At 56.8% G+C, this 17,508-nt stretch overlaps 1 protein-coding gene across 1 annotated transcript; it reads left to right on the top strand.

The window, feature by feature from the left end:
- The first annotated feature begins 292 nt into the window (after positions 1-292).
- Positions 293-17,248, top strand: SOCS7 (suppressor of cytokine signaling 7). The gene is given in 11 exon segments (XM_035889850.1): positions 293-464; positions 2,269-2,412; positions 5,612-5,716; positions 6,546-6,647; positions 7,477-7,510; positions 7,512-7,590; positions 8,022-8,190; positions 11,334-11,462; positions 14,613-14,748; positions 15,048-15,205; positions 15,510-17,248. Coding segments are annotated over 10 exon segments (1,191 nt in total). The 3' UTR covers positions 15,169-15,205; positions 15,510-17,248.
- The last annotated feature ends 260 nt before the right edge of the window (positions 17,249-17,508 follow it).

Genomic DNA, 17,508 nt, shown 5'->3' with positions numbered 1-17,508 from the left:
GGCAGGACCTTGCCCTTGGCCTTGTTGAACCTCATGAGGTTCACACGTGCCCCCCTCTCCAGCCTGTCCAGGTAGCACGTAGCCAGCCTGGGTGGCTGGGTAAGGCTTGCCGTAGCGTTAACAGGACGGCGCTTTGGGATAGTGAGGGCAGCGCCGTGGGAAGTTCCGGCTGCGAAGGCAGTAGCCGCAGCTATTGCAGAACTGGTGGGTAATGCCCCTAAAAATCCTTATTTGCTGGACCTCCTGGGGTTTCCCAGTTTTGTGTGTGCACGAATCCAGGCAGAAGCTGTCCATGGCGTTCCTCAACGGCAACGTCCACCTTTGGCTTTCTCCAGCTCTGCGGGGCCGTGCTGATCCGATGCGGCAGCGTTCAGGTCCCGGTCACACGTCATTACTGCTCCGTGGGTTTCGGCAGGGTTGGGAGGTGGCCGCAGAACCTGAGGGCGGGCGGAGGAAGTCTGGAAGTACGGTCTTGTGGTGGAGACCGAGCTGGGAGGTGGAGGGTTCAGCCCATGTGAACCCTGCTGCTGATGCGAGCTTGCTAGAAATGAGAAATCTCAGAAGTTGATGGCTGTAAAATGCTGGCATAAAAAACGTAGCTGTTTTGGTAACAGCAAAATGCCAGCAGTGCTCCTTTCCGTCTGGCTTAGTGGGTGGGAACAGAGCTGTTACTACATTGTAGGGTTAGTTGATATTAGTCCAGAAGTGTAATTCTGTGTGCACGTGTGTGGCTGATAAGTGGTGAATTGCTCTCCTTCGGGGGGGGGGGAAAATCCAACCCTCACAAAGGTGCGAGAGGCTTAAAATGAAAACACATCCAGACATTTTAATGGGACTTGATATCTCAGGATGATGAGTGGCTTTTAGTATTTTTATTTGCAAGGGTGTAGTATTAAACGCTTATTCACAGCTGCGCGACCCAGTGATGTGCCTGGGCACAAATAAGAGAAGCTTTTGGTCTGCCCTGCGGGAAGACGAGGGTGCACCCAGCTGCCCTGAGCTCCTGGGGCATGGGACCGGCACCCGGGTTTCGTCCGTCCCCCCTGAGTTGGGTCTGCTGGGTGCGATCCTTCCTGACGGTGCAGCAATGCGGCCCTGCTCAGGGCTGGCTTCATCTGAGGCTTTGTCTGGGTTTTGGGGGGGACTGCGAGCAGAGCTAGGGGCTGAAACACGAGGCAGGCTTAAGGTTTGGGGTCAGCTTGCTGGGAGGAGGCTGGAGGGGGAGGAAGACGTCCAAAAGGAACCGTGTTGGCCCTGCAGGAGCCTGCTGTTACCTGCTCTGAACCGGGCTCTGAGCTCCTCTAGATCTTGGTGGTCGCTTGCCTGGATGCAATGGGACCAGTTTCCCTGGCCAGCACAGTGAAGTTGCGCTATTTAACTCGGAGTCACTTTGTCTGCCCCTGTGCAGACCTGCAGACCGGTAGGGCCTGCCCGGTGCCGGGGCGGGCGCCGCACGACGTACCGTGGATGCTGGAAAGACCTTTGTCAAAGCTGCGGCGCGCGAGAGCTGCGCGGGTGCTCAGCTTTGTTCGGGTGCTCCCCTCGCCGGTGGGAGCGAGTTCCTGGCACCAGGGACGCGTTTTTCGTCTTGCCTCAACCACGGATTCAAGTCCTGGCGGTGCCATACCCTGTGCCTCAGTTTACCCCCATTTTCTCTGCCTGGATCTGGATCAATCCCTTTAGCATTGCAGTACGGAAGGCGTGGGTTTGGGGCGGGGGGGGAGCGCGGGGCTGGCTGTGGCGTTGCTATAAAACTGCTGCTTTGGAAAGCAAGCTTCACAGGAATTGCTGGTGTTCCTGGGTCCTCACCAGGGGCGCGTTTTTAGCTGTTTCCATCCATCTCGACGGCTCTGGGTTTAGCTCGCCTGCCCTTCACCTGCATTTTGAAACCCTTTGGGGAGACGGTGTCCTCCAAACGCGGCGCGAGGGCACTCGGTGCGCTCGCTCTAGGCACAACCCCTAATTGCGCAGGGACCCAACCTGTTTGTCGAAGGCGTTTGGCAATGCCCGATCCAGAGAAATAGCGTGACGTCTGTTGTGAAAGAGCTGCTTGGCTCCGGTTACCATACTTGCTTGGGGTTTTTTCTTTCCAAAGACTTTATTAATTACCTAGTTAGAGATTTGCTTCGTAGCAGGACGGAGACCTAGCTTTACTGGTTGACTGCCCTACTTAGGCCAAAGCACTGCTCTAGGAGGCGAACGAACCGGCAGCACTGAGCCGTCTACAGCTGCTCTACGGAATGGTGAAGGTTCTCCTGGTTTGAGAAGGTCGAGCAGTGTTTTCCTGCTGGTGGGATGCGCCGAGTCTCCTCGTCTCTGCTAACGACGTTTTTCTTCTTTCCGATAGGAAACACAGACTGACAAGAACTCAAAGTGCCTTTTCCCCGGTTGTGTTCAGCCCCCTCTTCACAGGTAAGGATTTGAAAGCTTTACAGAGTGGCGTTGCGTCTCGCCGTGAGCAGTGTGTGCTTAACGGCAGACGCTGAATGTTGCCGCGCCGCGCGAACCGGGGTCTCCGTGAAGAGCCCCTCTGTCCCGCTTGGCCTCAAACCCCCAGCGAGAGGAGCTGTAAAGAACGCGGCTGTTGCACGTCAGCGTGTTGCAGTTCCTCCTGTTGAAATGCAAGTTCCAGTTGTGCTCTCGGAGGTGAAGGCCCTTCTTCTGCGTGGGGCTGGTTGCATCCAAGTGGTGTGGAAAATCCCCTACCGAGCTGGCGCAGTTGGGTGCTCTCCTCCCGTGGTTTTTGAGGGGCTAAGACCGAGCCCCGCTTCCCACCTGGACCCCGCACCAACGTCAGCGGCTTCGCTGCATGACAGCTATGGGAATTGAAACCTCTTGTGGAGCGCTACCACCTTCTTCTGTGTGTTTTCCCCCCTCTCCCCGTGTCCTGCTGGTTTCTGACCTTCCCTTTTCTGCTGGTGGGGGGGGAAGTTGGCTGGTTTACAGCTGGTGCGAGGGGGAAGTCCTGCTCTGCTGGTGGCCGAAAGCTGTAGGACTGAAAAGCTCCTGGTCACAGTCATGTGCCTCTTGTGCCGTGGGCTCGTAGTCAAACCAGTCCCAGCCATGGGGCTTCCTCGGGAGAATCCCATCTCAAGACTTGCGTGAGTAGGAATGTTAAGGTCGCAAGCAAGTATTTATCAGCTGTGTGGGGCTTTACGTGGCTTGTTATGAAGGTCAGATTCAAAATAAATTCACGTTGAGGGTCTTACCGCAGGGGAAAGGAATCAAAATATGGTTGTGCAGCGATAGCTGCCCTGGGAAAGGCCGGTGGGTAGAGCTGAAAGCCTCCTCCTCTTGCTGCTGGGGTGGGTGTTTGGTAGCAGAGGGCGTCCGGAGGGCTCGGTGCGGGCGCTGGTACGTGGTTTGTGTGCCTGGGTAGGGCGAAGCCCTCTTTGGAGAGCAGCGGTGAAGTCTTACTGAGAACTGGTTTAAATTTCGGAGAAGTGACCTTCAAGGCAGAGCGTTCGTTTGCCGTGCCCGAAACGAGTAACGAAGCTGCTGAGCTGCTCCCGTGACTTCTTGTAACTCGTTCGGCGCTCGAAGGGGGTCACTTGGGGGCGATTCAGCTGTGGCGGGGCTTGCTCTCCTCCCCATTCCCACACCCCTCCAGCTCCCCCCCCAGCCCCCCGGTAGCGGGGCAGCACGCAGGGGGCCATGCTCCCCCCGGGGTGGGACTGGCTTCCCCCGAGCATCGCGTGCCTGTGTTCAGCAAAGCAAGGCTGGCGGAAGCAAAAGCTGCTTCTGCTGCTTCGTCAGCTGTTGCTGGGGGAAGCTGCGAGCGTAAAATCTGTGTGCGCTGCGATGGGGTACGTGGCGGGGGGGTGCAGAGCTGCTTTTCTTCAGAAGAAAGTGCAGAGGACAACCTGGAGCTGACAAGTTTTTGCTTTAAATTTGGGGAGTCGATTTGATTAGTCGTTAGTTTATCCTATTGCTATTTTGAAGATGACTTGACGTCACTTTTTGCCCGTTGGTGGAATACTGGCGGTGCCCTCGTAGGAGCATTTCCTTTGCAGAAGATCACCCCCAAAGTGAATATCTGGCTTTAATCGCTTTGGTGTTGGCTTCTACGGCCGTACACAAGCCAAGGGCTTGGTTTCTTTAATGTCTGCTGCAGAGAGGATTTTTTGAGGCTGGGACCACCCCAGCAGGACAGAATTCAAACCCAGCGTGCGTGGTTTTCTTGGTGCCTTGCTTTCCAGGTCGACGTGTGGGGCGAGCGAAGGCCTTCAGGAACGTCGAGGAGAGCATTCCCAACGCCTTTCTCCTCGGGCATGCCTCCGTAAGGGCACCGCAGCCTGCCATCGCCGCTCCGGCTGCGTGGGGAAGGGTCTGCAAGCGGAGTTACTGCAAGCCCTCTTGGTCTGGAGGTCCCTTGGTTTTGTTTGTACGGGCCGAACGCAGCCCAACCTACGCGGCCACTTTATTTCCAGGGCGTGGAAATGAAAGAGCGGCTGCGTGCATGCGTGTGCGCTCGCACCCATAAATCCCCCGGGGAGAAGGTACCTCGGGTAATAACCAACCCTAAATACTCTTCTTAACGTGGCTTATTAATAGATAGGGCTTTTAAAAGCAGGAGGAAGCTGAGTCAATGTTGTCCTGTGTAATGCACAGTAAATGCCTTGCCGGGTCCTTAGCAAGAGGCGAGCGACGCCGTGTGCGGAATCTGGAGCAGAAGAGGAGTTCCCTGCCCACAGGAATTGAAATCTAAGGCAGCCAGATTTCGTTGTCCTTGAGACCACAGTTCGGGTGCTTGGGATCGTTTGGCTTATGTTGGTGATTCGACGGCGCCTGGTTAGACTTATTTTTTTGGTGGGGGGAAATTAAAAAGCCTTGGTGGTGGTGACACCACTCAGGGTCTCTTTGGGATTTAGGTGTTTGCCTCTGCGTCAGTCCGATACGGAGGCTGATGCTCTGACCTTGGCTTGATGGCTTCACTCCTTTCCCGTGATTTCAGACTGATTTTAAGCTTTTCTGGTTCGAAGTTAGACATATTTGTTTGTGTCGTTATTTTCTCCAAGCAGTGCCCTCGATCCAGAGCCTTTAGGCTTCCGTGGATTCCAGCTGTTTGTATAAAAGCCTGTCCGGCTCCCTCTTCTTAACATTAAGAGCTGGTCCCCTCGTGGCCTTTGGGGTGGAAGGCATTTCTGTTCGATCATCGAAGGCGTTGGTAGGCAGACTCAGACTGGCGTTAATGGGAGCGTTATCCCAGAGTCCCGTGCCCACGAGTGCAACCATTTCCCAAGACCATATAAAGCGCCCGCGCTGTGCACCACTGGTGAGCTCTGCTCGATACGTGAACGTGGTGCTGAAAAGGTCCCGCGGTGCCGTCCTCATCGCGTCCCCCTGGTGCTGGACTCGGAGGGGGCTCGGGCACGTGGACGGGTATCCCTCATTCCCCTCCGCCTCATCTTTGAGCTGCGGTAGCAGGAGCTGATCGATGGCTCGGAAGCGGTGCAGCAGGGAAACTTGATTTGAAAACAGCTAATGAGATCGTTCTCCAAACCCTGCAGGGGTGACTGCCCCTTCCCCTCTCCCCCTGCCTCCCCGCGCTCGGCCGCTGCATGCCCCAGAGAAGGTGCGATACTAACAGTCTTGCTCCCCCAACCTCCAGGTGAAACGGTGTCACTGGTGGACGTGGACATCTCTCAGCGAGGACTGACCTCCCCTCACCCTCCGACTCCGCCGCCTCCACCACGAAGAAGCCTCAGCCTGCTAGGTACCGTCCTGGAGAGCGTCCTTTGCCGTGCGCCCCTGCGGGAGGGTAGGAGCTGCCCGCCCACCCTTGCAGGGGTGATGGAGGAGCATCTTGAGGGTCCCTGGCAGCGGGCTCGCTGCCTGCTCATCTGGCCCCGAAGCGTGCCTGCTCACCCTTCCCTGGCAGAGGATTTTTTTTTTTTTGTTGAAAGCTTCAGTGTTGCTCTTAGATCAGCCAGGAGGGGAGGGGGGTGGCGGAGCAGCATGGGGTGGGAGGTAACGTGCTGGTTTTGTAGCATTTCTGCTGCTTTTGGAAACTTTCCTCCCTTCCTACCCATCGTCCAGCCAGGCCGGTTCCTTTCTGTGCTCTCCAGTGGCTGGAGATGGAGGCTCCCTGGGAGGCTGCTGCACCGGGAGCCGGGCTTGGCTGCTCTAAATCCTCCTCTGGAGGAGGCTCCTCTGAGCAGGAGCAGCTTAGGATGGGTAAAGCCAGCCTTAGTGAGCAGCGCCTTAACCTGCACGTCCCGTGTGCTGGGTCTCCGAAATCCCCTGTCAATGCCTGTCTGCACTGCCAGCTGCATGCAAGGAGCTTGCGGGGCTGGAGAGCGTGCCCCTTTGCCCCAGGGTTGCACATGAGCGTGCACGGGTGCGTGGTGTGAGCTCCGAGCTGGTGTGAAGCCGCAGCCGTCCGCGCTCCGAAGCGGGAGGAGGATGAGCTGCCGGTGGGAAGCTTCATCTTCACTTCTCCAGGCAGCGCCGGTTTGCTGGGGCGGCGCTGTCAGGTGCTCACCAGCGCAGAGCTTGCTCGCTTTCCTGTTTTCTGAATCTCTCTTGCCTCTGTTCTCTCCTAGATGATATCAGTGGGACGCTGCCTACATCTGTCCTAGTGGGTCCAATGGGTTCCTCCCTGCAGTCTTTCCCTCTGCCTCCGCCTCCTCCGCCCCATGCCCCAGGTCAGCTTAGCTTCAGCAGCAAGGCTCTGCCTTTCCCTTCAGGGATCTGGACTTTGGGGGTTTTTCTTGGTGAACTTCAAGGCTGCCCTTTGGGCTTTAACAGCCACAGTGCTGCCTGCATTGCCCGCTCAGGGGCTGCGGTCCTATGCTGCTGAGTGCTCGGGCACCGCTGCGTCGAGGCTCTGGTTTCCACGTGGCCGTGGCTTTTGTGGCCCACAACGGTTTTCCCGAAGCTCGTGATTGCACCAGCTTTCTCCTCAGTTCAGCATCTCCCATCTCCTCTGGCTCCTCTTGGGTTCAGCGGAGGCGCAGCCCACCCCGATGTGTGCTGTGTCAGATAATGTGTCAGTGGGCGCCAGCAATGTCCGAAAAAAGCCATGGGAGCGAGGGCTCAGCGCCGGAGCCCCGGCTTTGACAGCCAGCCTGCTGTGCAGCCCGATGCGAGGATGTTACCGGTGCATTTACCCCCTTGCTTTTGGTTTCCTTCAGGACGCAGAGGCTTTAGCTGCCCCTTGCTCGGGATGTGCGTTCATTCCTTCCAGTCCGTGCCGCCTGGCACTTCCCCTGCCTCCCCTCCGAGCTAGCGTAAGGAAATGGCAGGTGACGGCCCTGAGTTTTTAATCACCTTGGAAAGGCCAGGTAGCGATTCCCGCTGTGTGTTCCACACGGACGTTGTCCTTCTGTCGGTCAGCCCAGCTTCCTCCTCCACGCCGCCGCTCTGCCCCTCCTGCCCTCACCCCTAGAGCCGTGCGAGGGGGGACGGGGCGACTGCCCCTTGGGGTGAGCTCCCCGTGGGTGACCGGGGCCGGGGCTGTCTTTTCCTCCGCAGACGCCTTCCCCCGGATTGTCCCGCTGATTTTTTTAGCCTGCCCCGCACCTCCAGTGTCCGCTCTACCGCCCGGACTCCAGCAGCTTTGCAGCCAGCTTGCGAGAGCTGGAGAAGGTAACGGGGAACGTGGTGGGGTGGGTGGGTGGTGGCAGCCAGAAGGAAAAATCTGCGGGTCTAGGCTTTCGTTTTGGGGACCGATCATCCTTTTCACAGACTTGAGAGCATAAGATCAGGATAAGACTGGAAAAAAAACCCTCCTGCCTTTCTGCCAGTGAGGTTTTGAGCCTAGAAAAGCATTTTGTTGTGCATGGAAGGGGTGTCGTCATCTCATCTGTGCTTTCCCCACTTCTGGGTGGTGAGGGATGGTGCTCTCATCCAGGAGCAACGAGTCCCAGCCATCCATACTCCTGGGTGGATACAACCAGACGCTTCCATTTTGGCATCTTAAAGGAATTAACAACAAGAGCAAATCATATTGTGCTTGGTTGCTGATAAAATCTTTCTCACTAGTATCTGCTGACGTTCTGGCTGTCTCTCTTTCCTAGTGCGGGTGGTACTGGGGACCGATGAACTGGGAGGATGCAGAGATGAAGCTGAAGGGGAAGCCGGATGGGTCCTTTCTGGTCCGAGACAGTTCTGACCCCCGTTACATCCTGAGCCTCAGCTTTCGGTCGCAGGGCATCACCCATCACACCAGGATGGAGCACTACAGAGGCAAGAGCCGGGGCGGTTCTGGGGGTGCTGCTGACAGTGGAGGCCGTGGCCGGGGGGGACCAGTTTGATTGCAAGGTCCCAAAGCAGTGCCCTGGCCGTAGGGCTGGCAGAAGAGGGGGAGCAGCAGCCGTGTGTCCTCGCTCCTGTGTTGAGGTTCTGCAAGAGGCCTTGGAAGCTGCATTTGCCTTTGCTTCTTGTGCCTCAAGCAGCCGCTCTCCTTATAACTCTGAAAAATTGGGGAATACAGCTCTTGTTCCACCCCATGCCTGTCATTCAGGCCTTGCTTTGGAAAACTGGACTTGAAAATGCTGGTGGCAAGGTCTTTGGGACCCCGCGTCGCCGAGCTGTGATGTACAGCAAGAGTCACCGTTCGTAGCTGCCAGTGCTTCCCAAAATGAAGCTCGTTTCCCCGTGAAATGAGAACTGATCTCTCCATGCCGCAGCTCGTCGCCTTGCTTTGGTCTCCCCCTGCCCGAGGGGTGCTGGGCAGTGGCACCAGCTGCAGTCTGGCCCGGGCTGAGCCTTGAGCTCCGCCGTGGTGGGTTTTTATTCTGAGAACTCGTCACACTGCTTGTGCCCTTTCTTCCTGCTGTGCTCGCCCTCCTGCACGGGCTGCTTCTCACCTCGCCCACGTGCTTTGCCCGCTCCTCTTCGCCTGCGGTTTTCTGTATCGAACCCCTGTACGGGCAGCAGTCCTCGGGCTGAGCAAAACGCCCAAGAGGCTCAGTGCGCAGGGGGGAAGCTGCGGTGTAACCAGTGGGCAAGCTTTAATAACAGCCCTGTCGTTAAATGTGCCTGCAAATAATGGGCTCGGAGTCATCCCAGCCAACCTGCTGGAAAAAAACAAACCCAGTGGTTTGCAACCTTTGAGAGCAAAGCTCGCCTTTTTCTCCTTTTTGCTCTTGCCCCCGGGATGCTGCTGCTGTCGTCTTCTACCTCTGCTAGTGAAACCTGGCAGCGCTTCTGGTCTCGAGCCCCTCTGACGGAAAGGTGTCCCCGCGTTCATTCCACTCCATCCAGAGCCGGTTCCCCTGGCCCTGACCATTGCGTAAGAAGGAATGATTTTCATCACCCTGTCCTTATAGAAATTACAAGAAGCTCTTGCAGCTGGAGGAGGTGTGGGGCTGCCTGTACAGTGGATCCTTTTTCTTAATTGAGTTTTGGAGCAAACTTCTCTTGCTGCTGGTCTGGTTCCTTATTTTGGGGCCGGGATACATCCATTCTCAGAGCTTCCTTAGCCAGGTGTCCTTCCCTTTCCTCAAGCTGCCCTTCTTGCTGCGTGGATGGAGGTTGGTGCTGCCACCTTCCCTAGAGCAGCACTCCCAGCCACGGCGCCGGGCTTTGGGGGCCCGGCGCTGCGCCGGGGGCTCGGGCTTTGGGGGCCACGCTTCGGTCTGCGTCGGCAGCTCCGTGCTCCCCCCAGGACTGGCTGCCTTGTGCTGAATGTGCTGCGGCACCGAGGAAAACTGCAGACCTGAGCACTTTGATAAAGCCATGAAGATGACAAATGGTGAGGCTGGGGGAATGGTAAATGCTTGACCTTCAGGTTTCAGGTAGATGAGAGGAAGAAATCGGAATTTCTGTATCTTTTTTTAGGTGGGCTGGGGGGGCTGGTGTTTGTGCTTTGTGCTTTGCATCTGCTGGCCACTTTCAAGGGCTCATTCAGATCAGAATTACTTATTTTTGTGCCTGCTGCTCCGGGATGTTTAGCAGGTGCTAACCCAGATCATTGCTCCCAAACTGGCCCATGGCAGGGGTGAGAGGTATCTTTTTCCCTACCAGACCTAGCTGTGGGGAGAGAAGGTGTGGTTTAAAAGCTGTGGGCTGTAGATAGCCCCCGTATTGCTGGTTCCCACCCACCCTACAGAAAGCTGGGAGTGCTGGATGTCCCACAGAGCTGCTTCGGCTGTTTTTTCTGTAACAGGTTGGTGCTGCGGAGCCTGTGATGCTGCTGGGGGAGCTGCTCATCCAAAAAGCCCATGGCCTGAAATACGTACTGGGTACCTCTGATTTGGCTACGCCTTCTCCTTAGCACGCCCTTTACGTGGACGTGGGGTGTTGGCCAGGTTACCCCGCTGCCTCTCTAGCTCTGGGTTACAGCGCTCGCGCAGACCAGCGGTGCCGCACGCCCCCCGTGGGAATCTGCCCCGCCGCGGGCGCGAGCCTGGGTCTGGCTCCTGACGGGCTCTATCCTAAACAGAGCCCTTCTTTTCCCATTTTCTGCTTCCTGGGAAAGCTCCACTCTGGGTTGGCCTTTTGCTGGAGCGCTGACAAATCTGCAGGTAGCAAGGGAGACGCGGGGCGGGGGGATGTAGGCAGCATTTTGGCTGCGGTCTGGTGCAAGGAGGGGGTGTCTGGTTGCAGTACAAAGATCCTGAGAGTCTGACTTGAGGCTTAAACTTAACCTATTTCGAGATGTGTAACCAGGTTGGAGGGCCTGCCTTCCCTCTGCTGCCCATCTCCGGTTTCGTTGCCGCTCGAGCGCAGCGCGCACGCTGTGTCGGGTGGCAGCGTAGCGAGGGCTACGTCGCTGTAGCTTGACCCTGGTTCCAGCTTGACAGTAATTTCAGGGAAGGTGTTTGAAACAGCTGGCAAGAACGCGAAGCTGCTCCCATGCCTGCTTCGTGATGCTTTCCGCCCTAGGGCTGGCAGGAGGGGACCGGAGCACCCCGATGGCTCTTCCTACGTGCCTCTGGGGGGGGGCTTAACCTTGCTGATGTGCTAGCGTTTGGGATTTGGGAGCCCTGTTAAAGGGATGCTGCAGGGGAGCAGGCGCATGTCCTAATGCTCCCTTAAAGTGCGTTTTGATAGTTTAAGCTTTCGACCCGGCAGTCGTTGCAGGCTGTTTACAAGTTCAGGCGAGCATGACTTGTGGCCACGCTTGGGTTACAGCGACGATCACACTGTTGCGTCTTTCTGTGTGTCCTCAGCTCTTGGAGAGCACTGGTTCCAGTGGAACTACATCCTTGCAAGCTGGTGCCACTGGTGTTTCCTCTTGGTGCCCTGCATCTCGTCCCAGCTCTACGAGAAGTAGCCAGCCTGGGGCGTTCACCTGGTCTTTGAGAACAGCAGACTCGTGACTAAATGTCTCCTCGTGTCACCGGTGCTCCTATAACATGAAACCTTTTCTGTTCTGTTGGAAGGGACCTTCAGCCTGTGGTGCCACCCCAAGTTTGAAGACCGCTGCCAGTCTGTGGTGGAGTTCATAAAGAGAGCGATCATGCACTCCAAAAATGGGAAGTTTCTCTACTTCCTCCGATCCAGGGTCCCAGGTGAGTCGCCCGGGCTGGGGCTGCTTTGCTCTGTGATTAGAATCATCGAACCACAGAATTGTCGGGGTTGGAAAAGCCCTTTAAGCTCATCAGGTCCAACTGCAAACCTAACCCTGCCATCCCACCCCCAAACCCTGGCCCTAAGCACCGCGTCTGCCCGGCTTATTAAACACCCCCAGGGGTGGGGACTCGCCCCCTTCCCTGGGCAGCCCCTTCCAGGGCTTGACAGTCATTTTGGGGAAGGAATTGTTCCCAATGCCCAATCTCACCCTGCCCCGGCACAACTTGAGGCCCTTTCCCCTCCCCCAGCCGCTCCCCAGCAGCCTGGGGCTCCAGACCCCTCCCCAGCTCCGGTGCCCTTCTCTGGACATCTTCCAGCAATGCAACGTCTTGTAGTGAGGGGCCCGACACTGCTGGTCTGTCCTAGGGAGCCAGTTCAGCGTGGCTTCGGTCTGCTGCGCTCGGTGCCCTGGTCTGCGTCCTTGCCCGCTGACTTCTCAGAAGGATCCTGAGGAGCAGATCCCTCGCTCATCAGCTGCACCACTTCCCAAACCCTTCCTCCCAGGGGTACGGAAACGTGATACCAACTCGCAGCATGACAAATGGAGCTGGAGACTCAAAGCTACTCCCTTAACAAGCAATTATTTGGCTACTAAAACTCCGCTTTCTTCCCTCCCCCCCGTCTCGGTGTTGCTGTTCTTCCCACCCGCTCCGTGCTTTGTAGTTCCCCAGTTCTCCCTTAGCCGAGACCCACCTGGGGCTGTTGAGGGGAGAGGCATTAAGCGGAGCGTGTGGGAGCACTTCCAAGTGTGAGCTCAAAGTGAGCCTTGAGCGATAGATGCTGTGGATTCAGAGTCCCTGGGGGGACCGCGGTGCTGGAGCCCATCAACAGGCAGGAGCTTGCAGGCAGGGAGGGAGTATTGGTGCTGCTTTGTTGAAGCACGTTTGATTGCAAGCTGTTGGGTTTGCAGAGTGCTTGTCTCATCCATCAAACTCTGGTTCCTTAAATGGGCTCACATCTCCCTCCTGCTAAATCTGGGTGGGCAACTAGACCAGTATCTTCTGGGTTTGTTGGGTTTTTTTTTTTTTTTTTCTGGTTTTTGCTCATCTACCCTAGTGTACCGAAAAGCTATCCAAAAAATCCAGTGTGAAAGGAAGGGAAGGGTCTGCCAAACAGGCAAATACGCCTCTGACTTGCGAGAGGGCAACAGTGGGGGCCAGAATTTGGAGTGGGGGGGTGAGCGGCGATGCTTTGAACAAAGCAGAGCGGGAATGGGAACGCTGTGGTGGTGAGACGGGAGGCAGCGGCGAAGCAGAGCGTGGCAGGACTGAGCAGAGCGTGGGGATGGCTGCAGTCAACCACAGTGAATTTGCTCCCTGTCCCTGTTGCCATCATGCTGCAGGCCTTGGTGGTGACAGTGACCTCTCGTGGCACTGCAGCGCGCCGGGGATTCGGCCCAAAGAGCTTCTGGTCTAGTAGAGGCTGGAGGGGAGGAGGGCTGGGCTGGTCCCTCTTCAGGGTTCCTGGCAGCGCTGGAGTCGCAGCCCAGATCTGTTCAGTGTTGCCCTCTGCTGCAGACGCTGCCAGTAACTGGAAAGCTGATCTGTAACGCGGCCGTGCTTTGGGGAGGAGATGGATGGAAAGGTACCCTACTTCCAAAAAAAAAAATATCCTTTCGACTTGAAGGCACTTTACCTTCCTGATCTTGAGATCTCTTCCTCTTGAGAACAGGGCTTTGAGGGCTTAGGATGCCAGGCAAATACCTTAGAAAGGGCTTGCTCTAGAAAAATATCCTCCGAAAAGAAAATATCCCCCCAGCCAGCGCTGTGCACCTGCGGAGGAGCCCCTCGCTGCCGGGTCCCCGCTCCCAGCCACCGCTGCTGCGGGCTCCGGGTCCTGCCCCTCTCCAGCCAGCTCCAGCGCTGGACCTGGGCACTTCTTGGAGCTGCTGTGCCTTGATCCTTGGAAAACAAAGTCTCACACTGACGCCTGATCTTTAGTGGGGGAATATTTAGGATGTGCATCTCCCCAGTGTGCTCGTTAGTGCCGTTCTCCTACTGAAATGCTAACTGCTGCTCGGAGGGGGGGGCTGTTCCCAGCTCGCCCCTGGCTCCTGGCAGCGAGGCATGCGGCCAGCACCGCGCGGAGCTCGTGCTGCGTCCCCGTAGTCGCTGGCTGAGCTCCCAGAGGCTAATTCCTTTTTGGGAGGAGAATAAGAAGCGGGGGCAGAATCCAGCCTTCAATTGATTGCTGTTCTTTGCTTTCTCAAAAGCTGGCTCACAGCTTCCCGAGCTGCCCGCAGCAGTTTGGAGCCCATCTCACTGTGAAGAGCTTTCCCTTTTCTCCTTTCACTCCATTGCCCTCGCAGACAAACCAGCGGGAGGGGGTTAGAGTGTAACTGGCTTTGAATCCCTCTGCAAAGACAGATAAAACCTTGTGCTGTGAATAAACCCAGCTCCCAAAAATCCTTCCTGGCCCTCCGGCCGACCTCTCAGTTCTGCGGGCTCGGTTGTTGCTCTTAACTTTGGGGGAGGAGGAGGAGGTTGTGGGGCAGGGAACGGAGGTTGTGGGGCGGGGAAGGGCTGGATGCCACTCGTGCTCAGCCCGGCGAGGCTGCTCGCTGCGTGGGGAGCCGGCTCGAGCCAAGCTGCCTTTGTGCCCAGCCTCGTGACCCCAAGAATGAGCAGCTTGAGCTGACCAAATCCCCCAGCTTTTTAACGCCTCACTAGAACTACCCAAAGGGTTACGTGGAGCAAAGCCTACGTGCCGGTCATGCCGCCTGCCTTCTCCTTTGGCTTGCTTCTGCGTCCTTTCAAAATGCTGTTGCTTCTCGATATAAAGCGATGCTTCGTCTCCGAGTCCTGGTTAGGAGCTCGCGGTGTCCCGGGCTCTGCTTTTCCACCGCCACCCCGTGACACCAGAACTGTCGCTGCCTTGTGAGGAAGGCTGGAGATATTTTGCAGCCAAGGGGTATCGCCTCGGGAAGGTTTGGCTCCCCAGCGCCAAGCGACTCCACAGCAGTGGGCTCCTGGGGGTTTCTGCTGTTGGACACAGCCTTGCAGAGGGCTCCGGTTCCCCAGAGCCAGCTTGTCCTTTCTGAACCACTAGCGGTTCCTTTCTATGGTCTCTAATACTGTTTTTCTCCAAAGGTCTCCCTCCAACGCCTGTCCAGCTCCTGTATCCAGTCTCCAGATTCAGCAACGTCAAATCCCTTCAGCACCTTTGCCGCTTTCGGATCAGGCAGCTGGTCCGAATAGACCACATCCCCGAGCTGCCGCTGCCCAAGTAAGTCTCGAGGGCTGGCCTGGGGACGAGTCTCTTTGGTTTCCTCCCTGGCCCTCGCCGCAGCAGGCGGTGAGAAGGCGTCGGTGTCTGCAGCAAGGGCTCTGGGAGGAAGTCGTTGACTTCTTCAGCCTTGGAGCAGCAAGATAAATGTCCTGTGCTGTGTCGGGTGCAGGCTCCGGCTCCTGTTCCTGCTGGAGGTGACGGTGCTGGCTGGGCTGGGGGAGAGGTTCTGGTTATCCTTTGCGGAGGGCGGCGTGGTTGTGGCTCGGGGCTAAAGCTGCTGCCTGTACCTTTGCCAGGCCCCTGATCTCCTACATCCGCAAGTTCTACTACTACGACCCGCAGGAGGAGGTGTATCTGTCGCTGAAGGAGGCTCAGCTCATCTCCAAACAGAAGCAGGAGACCGAATCCTCCACGTAGCGGGGCTGCCTCGCCCATCTTGTTGCTGTCACTGACGGTACGTGGGTGCTGCGGGTCCGTGCACCCTCCCGTGGGGTCAAACGTAAATCTTGCTCTCTTCCCTCTGATCACCAAGAAAGCGCAGAGCCGTCCCAAAGAAGTCGTGGCTATTCACTCCGTGGTCTCTTACCATTGCCCAGCTTTCCCTGGGGAGGGGAACAAGTTTGCTGCTGCTTTCTCATGCGTGTTTGTGCCCACGCAAGCCCGTGCTCGCTCCCGTGCCAAGCCGGCTGCAGTCCGGGGCAGATCCTGCCCCACGGAGCGGGCTGTTTGATCCCTCTCCCTTCTCTCTTCCCCACCAGGAATTGGATTGTTGCCATCCTGTAGCCTGAGCCAGGCTGTGGTGGGAAGGAGGCATGCGACGGTGAAGCCCGCTTCTGCGGTGCCGCTTCTGCTCTCAAGCTCTTTTGTACGGAGAAGAGGGTTCAAGGCTCCTAGGAAGCACAGCAGAACGGGAACAAGAGCCTCAGCTCCTGGCTGGGGGAGAGGGGTCTCGGAGGCAGCCGAGCCCAGCTCACGGACTCCTCGCAGAACAAAGAATGTCATGGCACTATTTACAATTTTTTGAAAGTTTTATTTTTGATGTCGTCTTCTTTTTTTTTTTTTTGTTGTTGTTTATTTTCAGCATGAGAAATACTGTCTTATGATCGGCTGAATTTTATTATCCTCCCTTGGAAACTTCAAGGTGGGGGGGAGAGAGAGAAGGGGACTCTCTAAGAAGATCTTTTGCTCCAGGCATTGCGGCCAGGCCGTTCTTTGGCCCTCACCAAGAGGGGACGCAGCCGGAGCGCTGCTTGGACTGATCCGGAATCACGTGCAGCTATGTGGAATGACCTCCGGGGAACAGGGAGCTCCGAACAGCGGGCGGCCGCACAGCTCCCCTGCTTGCCAAGATTTGGGAGAAGAGGACCCAACCTAATCTTGGGCAGCTGAGCTTTGCAACTGGCTTTGCAGGGTGGCCCCGTATGCTTTTAAGTTGAGTCCAAGGAAGGAAGAGCGCGTGAGCCGTTTGGATGTCCCGGAGCCTTCTGCCAAAGCGAACGGTTGCTGCTGCGCTGGGCAGCCAGGGCTGCCCCGAGGAGGAGGCATCGTTCCCTTAGCAAACACTGGAAGATTGCGCCGAAGCCCTGCGGTAAGCGGCAGAGAGGTGGCAAAGCTGTTGCTGTAACTGTCGCGGCAGTCCCGGCACCAGAGTCATTTGCCGCGGCGATCTCTGCCCTTCCGAGCGGCGGGGCGTGCGCTTTGAGCCTTTCCCCACCTGGGTCCAGAAGCTGTGAATGAAGTCGCGTTCTGCAGAGCTGTGCAGGATCCTGATCAGGAGTTGCTGGGGCATTAAGGGGCTTCTTTGGGGTGACTTGGAGCAAGAAAGAGATAACCGAGGGTTCTCCTGGAACGGCATCTGATCTCATCGAGCTTGTGCTTGCTGCTTCCTCCTCGTCCTGGGGTGTCCATGGAACCACAGCAGTTCAGCAACAGTAAAGCCAAGAGAGGTGGTAGCTCCTGCTGTGTTTCTGGGCTTGGCATGGGCTGAAATACCACACGCACACCCCTCCCGCCCTTCAAATCCTGGTCTGCTGTTTAATCCACTGCGGCAACTGCAAAGAGTTTGCACTTCATGGTCAAGCTTAAAGTTTGCCCAAAGTAATGCTGAGAAGTCTGGAGAAAGATCTTTCCACCCCGTATTTAAACGAGCAGATGCTCTCAGCCCGAGTGAAGGAAACGCTCCACCCTGCAATGGTGTGGTCTGAAAACGCGATGCTGTGTGTGGCCCGGGCCTCCGGGTCCGAGGTCGGTGCCCTGGGAGCTGGCTGCGGTCACCCGGGAGCCACTAGGACTTGGGTCTCGCCCTGCAGAATGATCCGTGTCCTTGAATTAAACACAGTCGTGTGGATCTGGAAGCAGCCTGGAAAAATTCTGATTGCCTCTGCCGAGCGTTGCTACGAAAGGTGCTAACAAATCCTGCCCTCCCTTCCTTCCCCGCCACCTCTGGCCTCTGTTCTGGTCTTGGAGAAGAAGTGTGGGTTTTAAAAAAAAAAAAAAATAAAAAAAAGGCTTTGGCTTCCAGTTGAAACTAATAACTAAGCTTCAAAATCTGTAGAAATACCTCATGGGACACTACTCACTACTGACTTGGCATTGCGCTGTTGGGGCCGTGGTTATCAGGAAGGGGGAGCTGCCCCAAGACGTGCTGATCCGCATATCCCGACCCGCGGCGAGATGGGAGCTAACCCAGTCTACAGCCACCCAGTCTACAGCCACCCTGTCCCTTCCCCGTGGGCACCGACGATCATTCGTCCGCAG

This window comes from Egretta garzetta, unplaced genomic scaffold (genome assembly GCF_000687185.1).
Source record: "Egretta garzetta isolate BGI_Z169 unplaced genomic scaffold, ASM68718v1 scaffold942, whole genome shotgun sequence".
Lineage (NCBI taxonomy): Eukaryota > Metazoa > Chordata > Aves > Pelecaniformes > Ardeidae > Egretta > Egretta garzetta.
The sequence above is the reverse complement of the archived record's forward strand: the minus strand, read 5'-3'. Positions and strand labels throughout refer to the sequence as shown.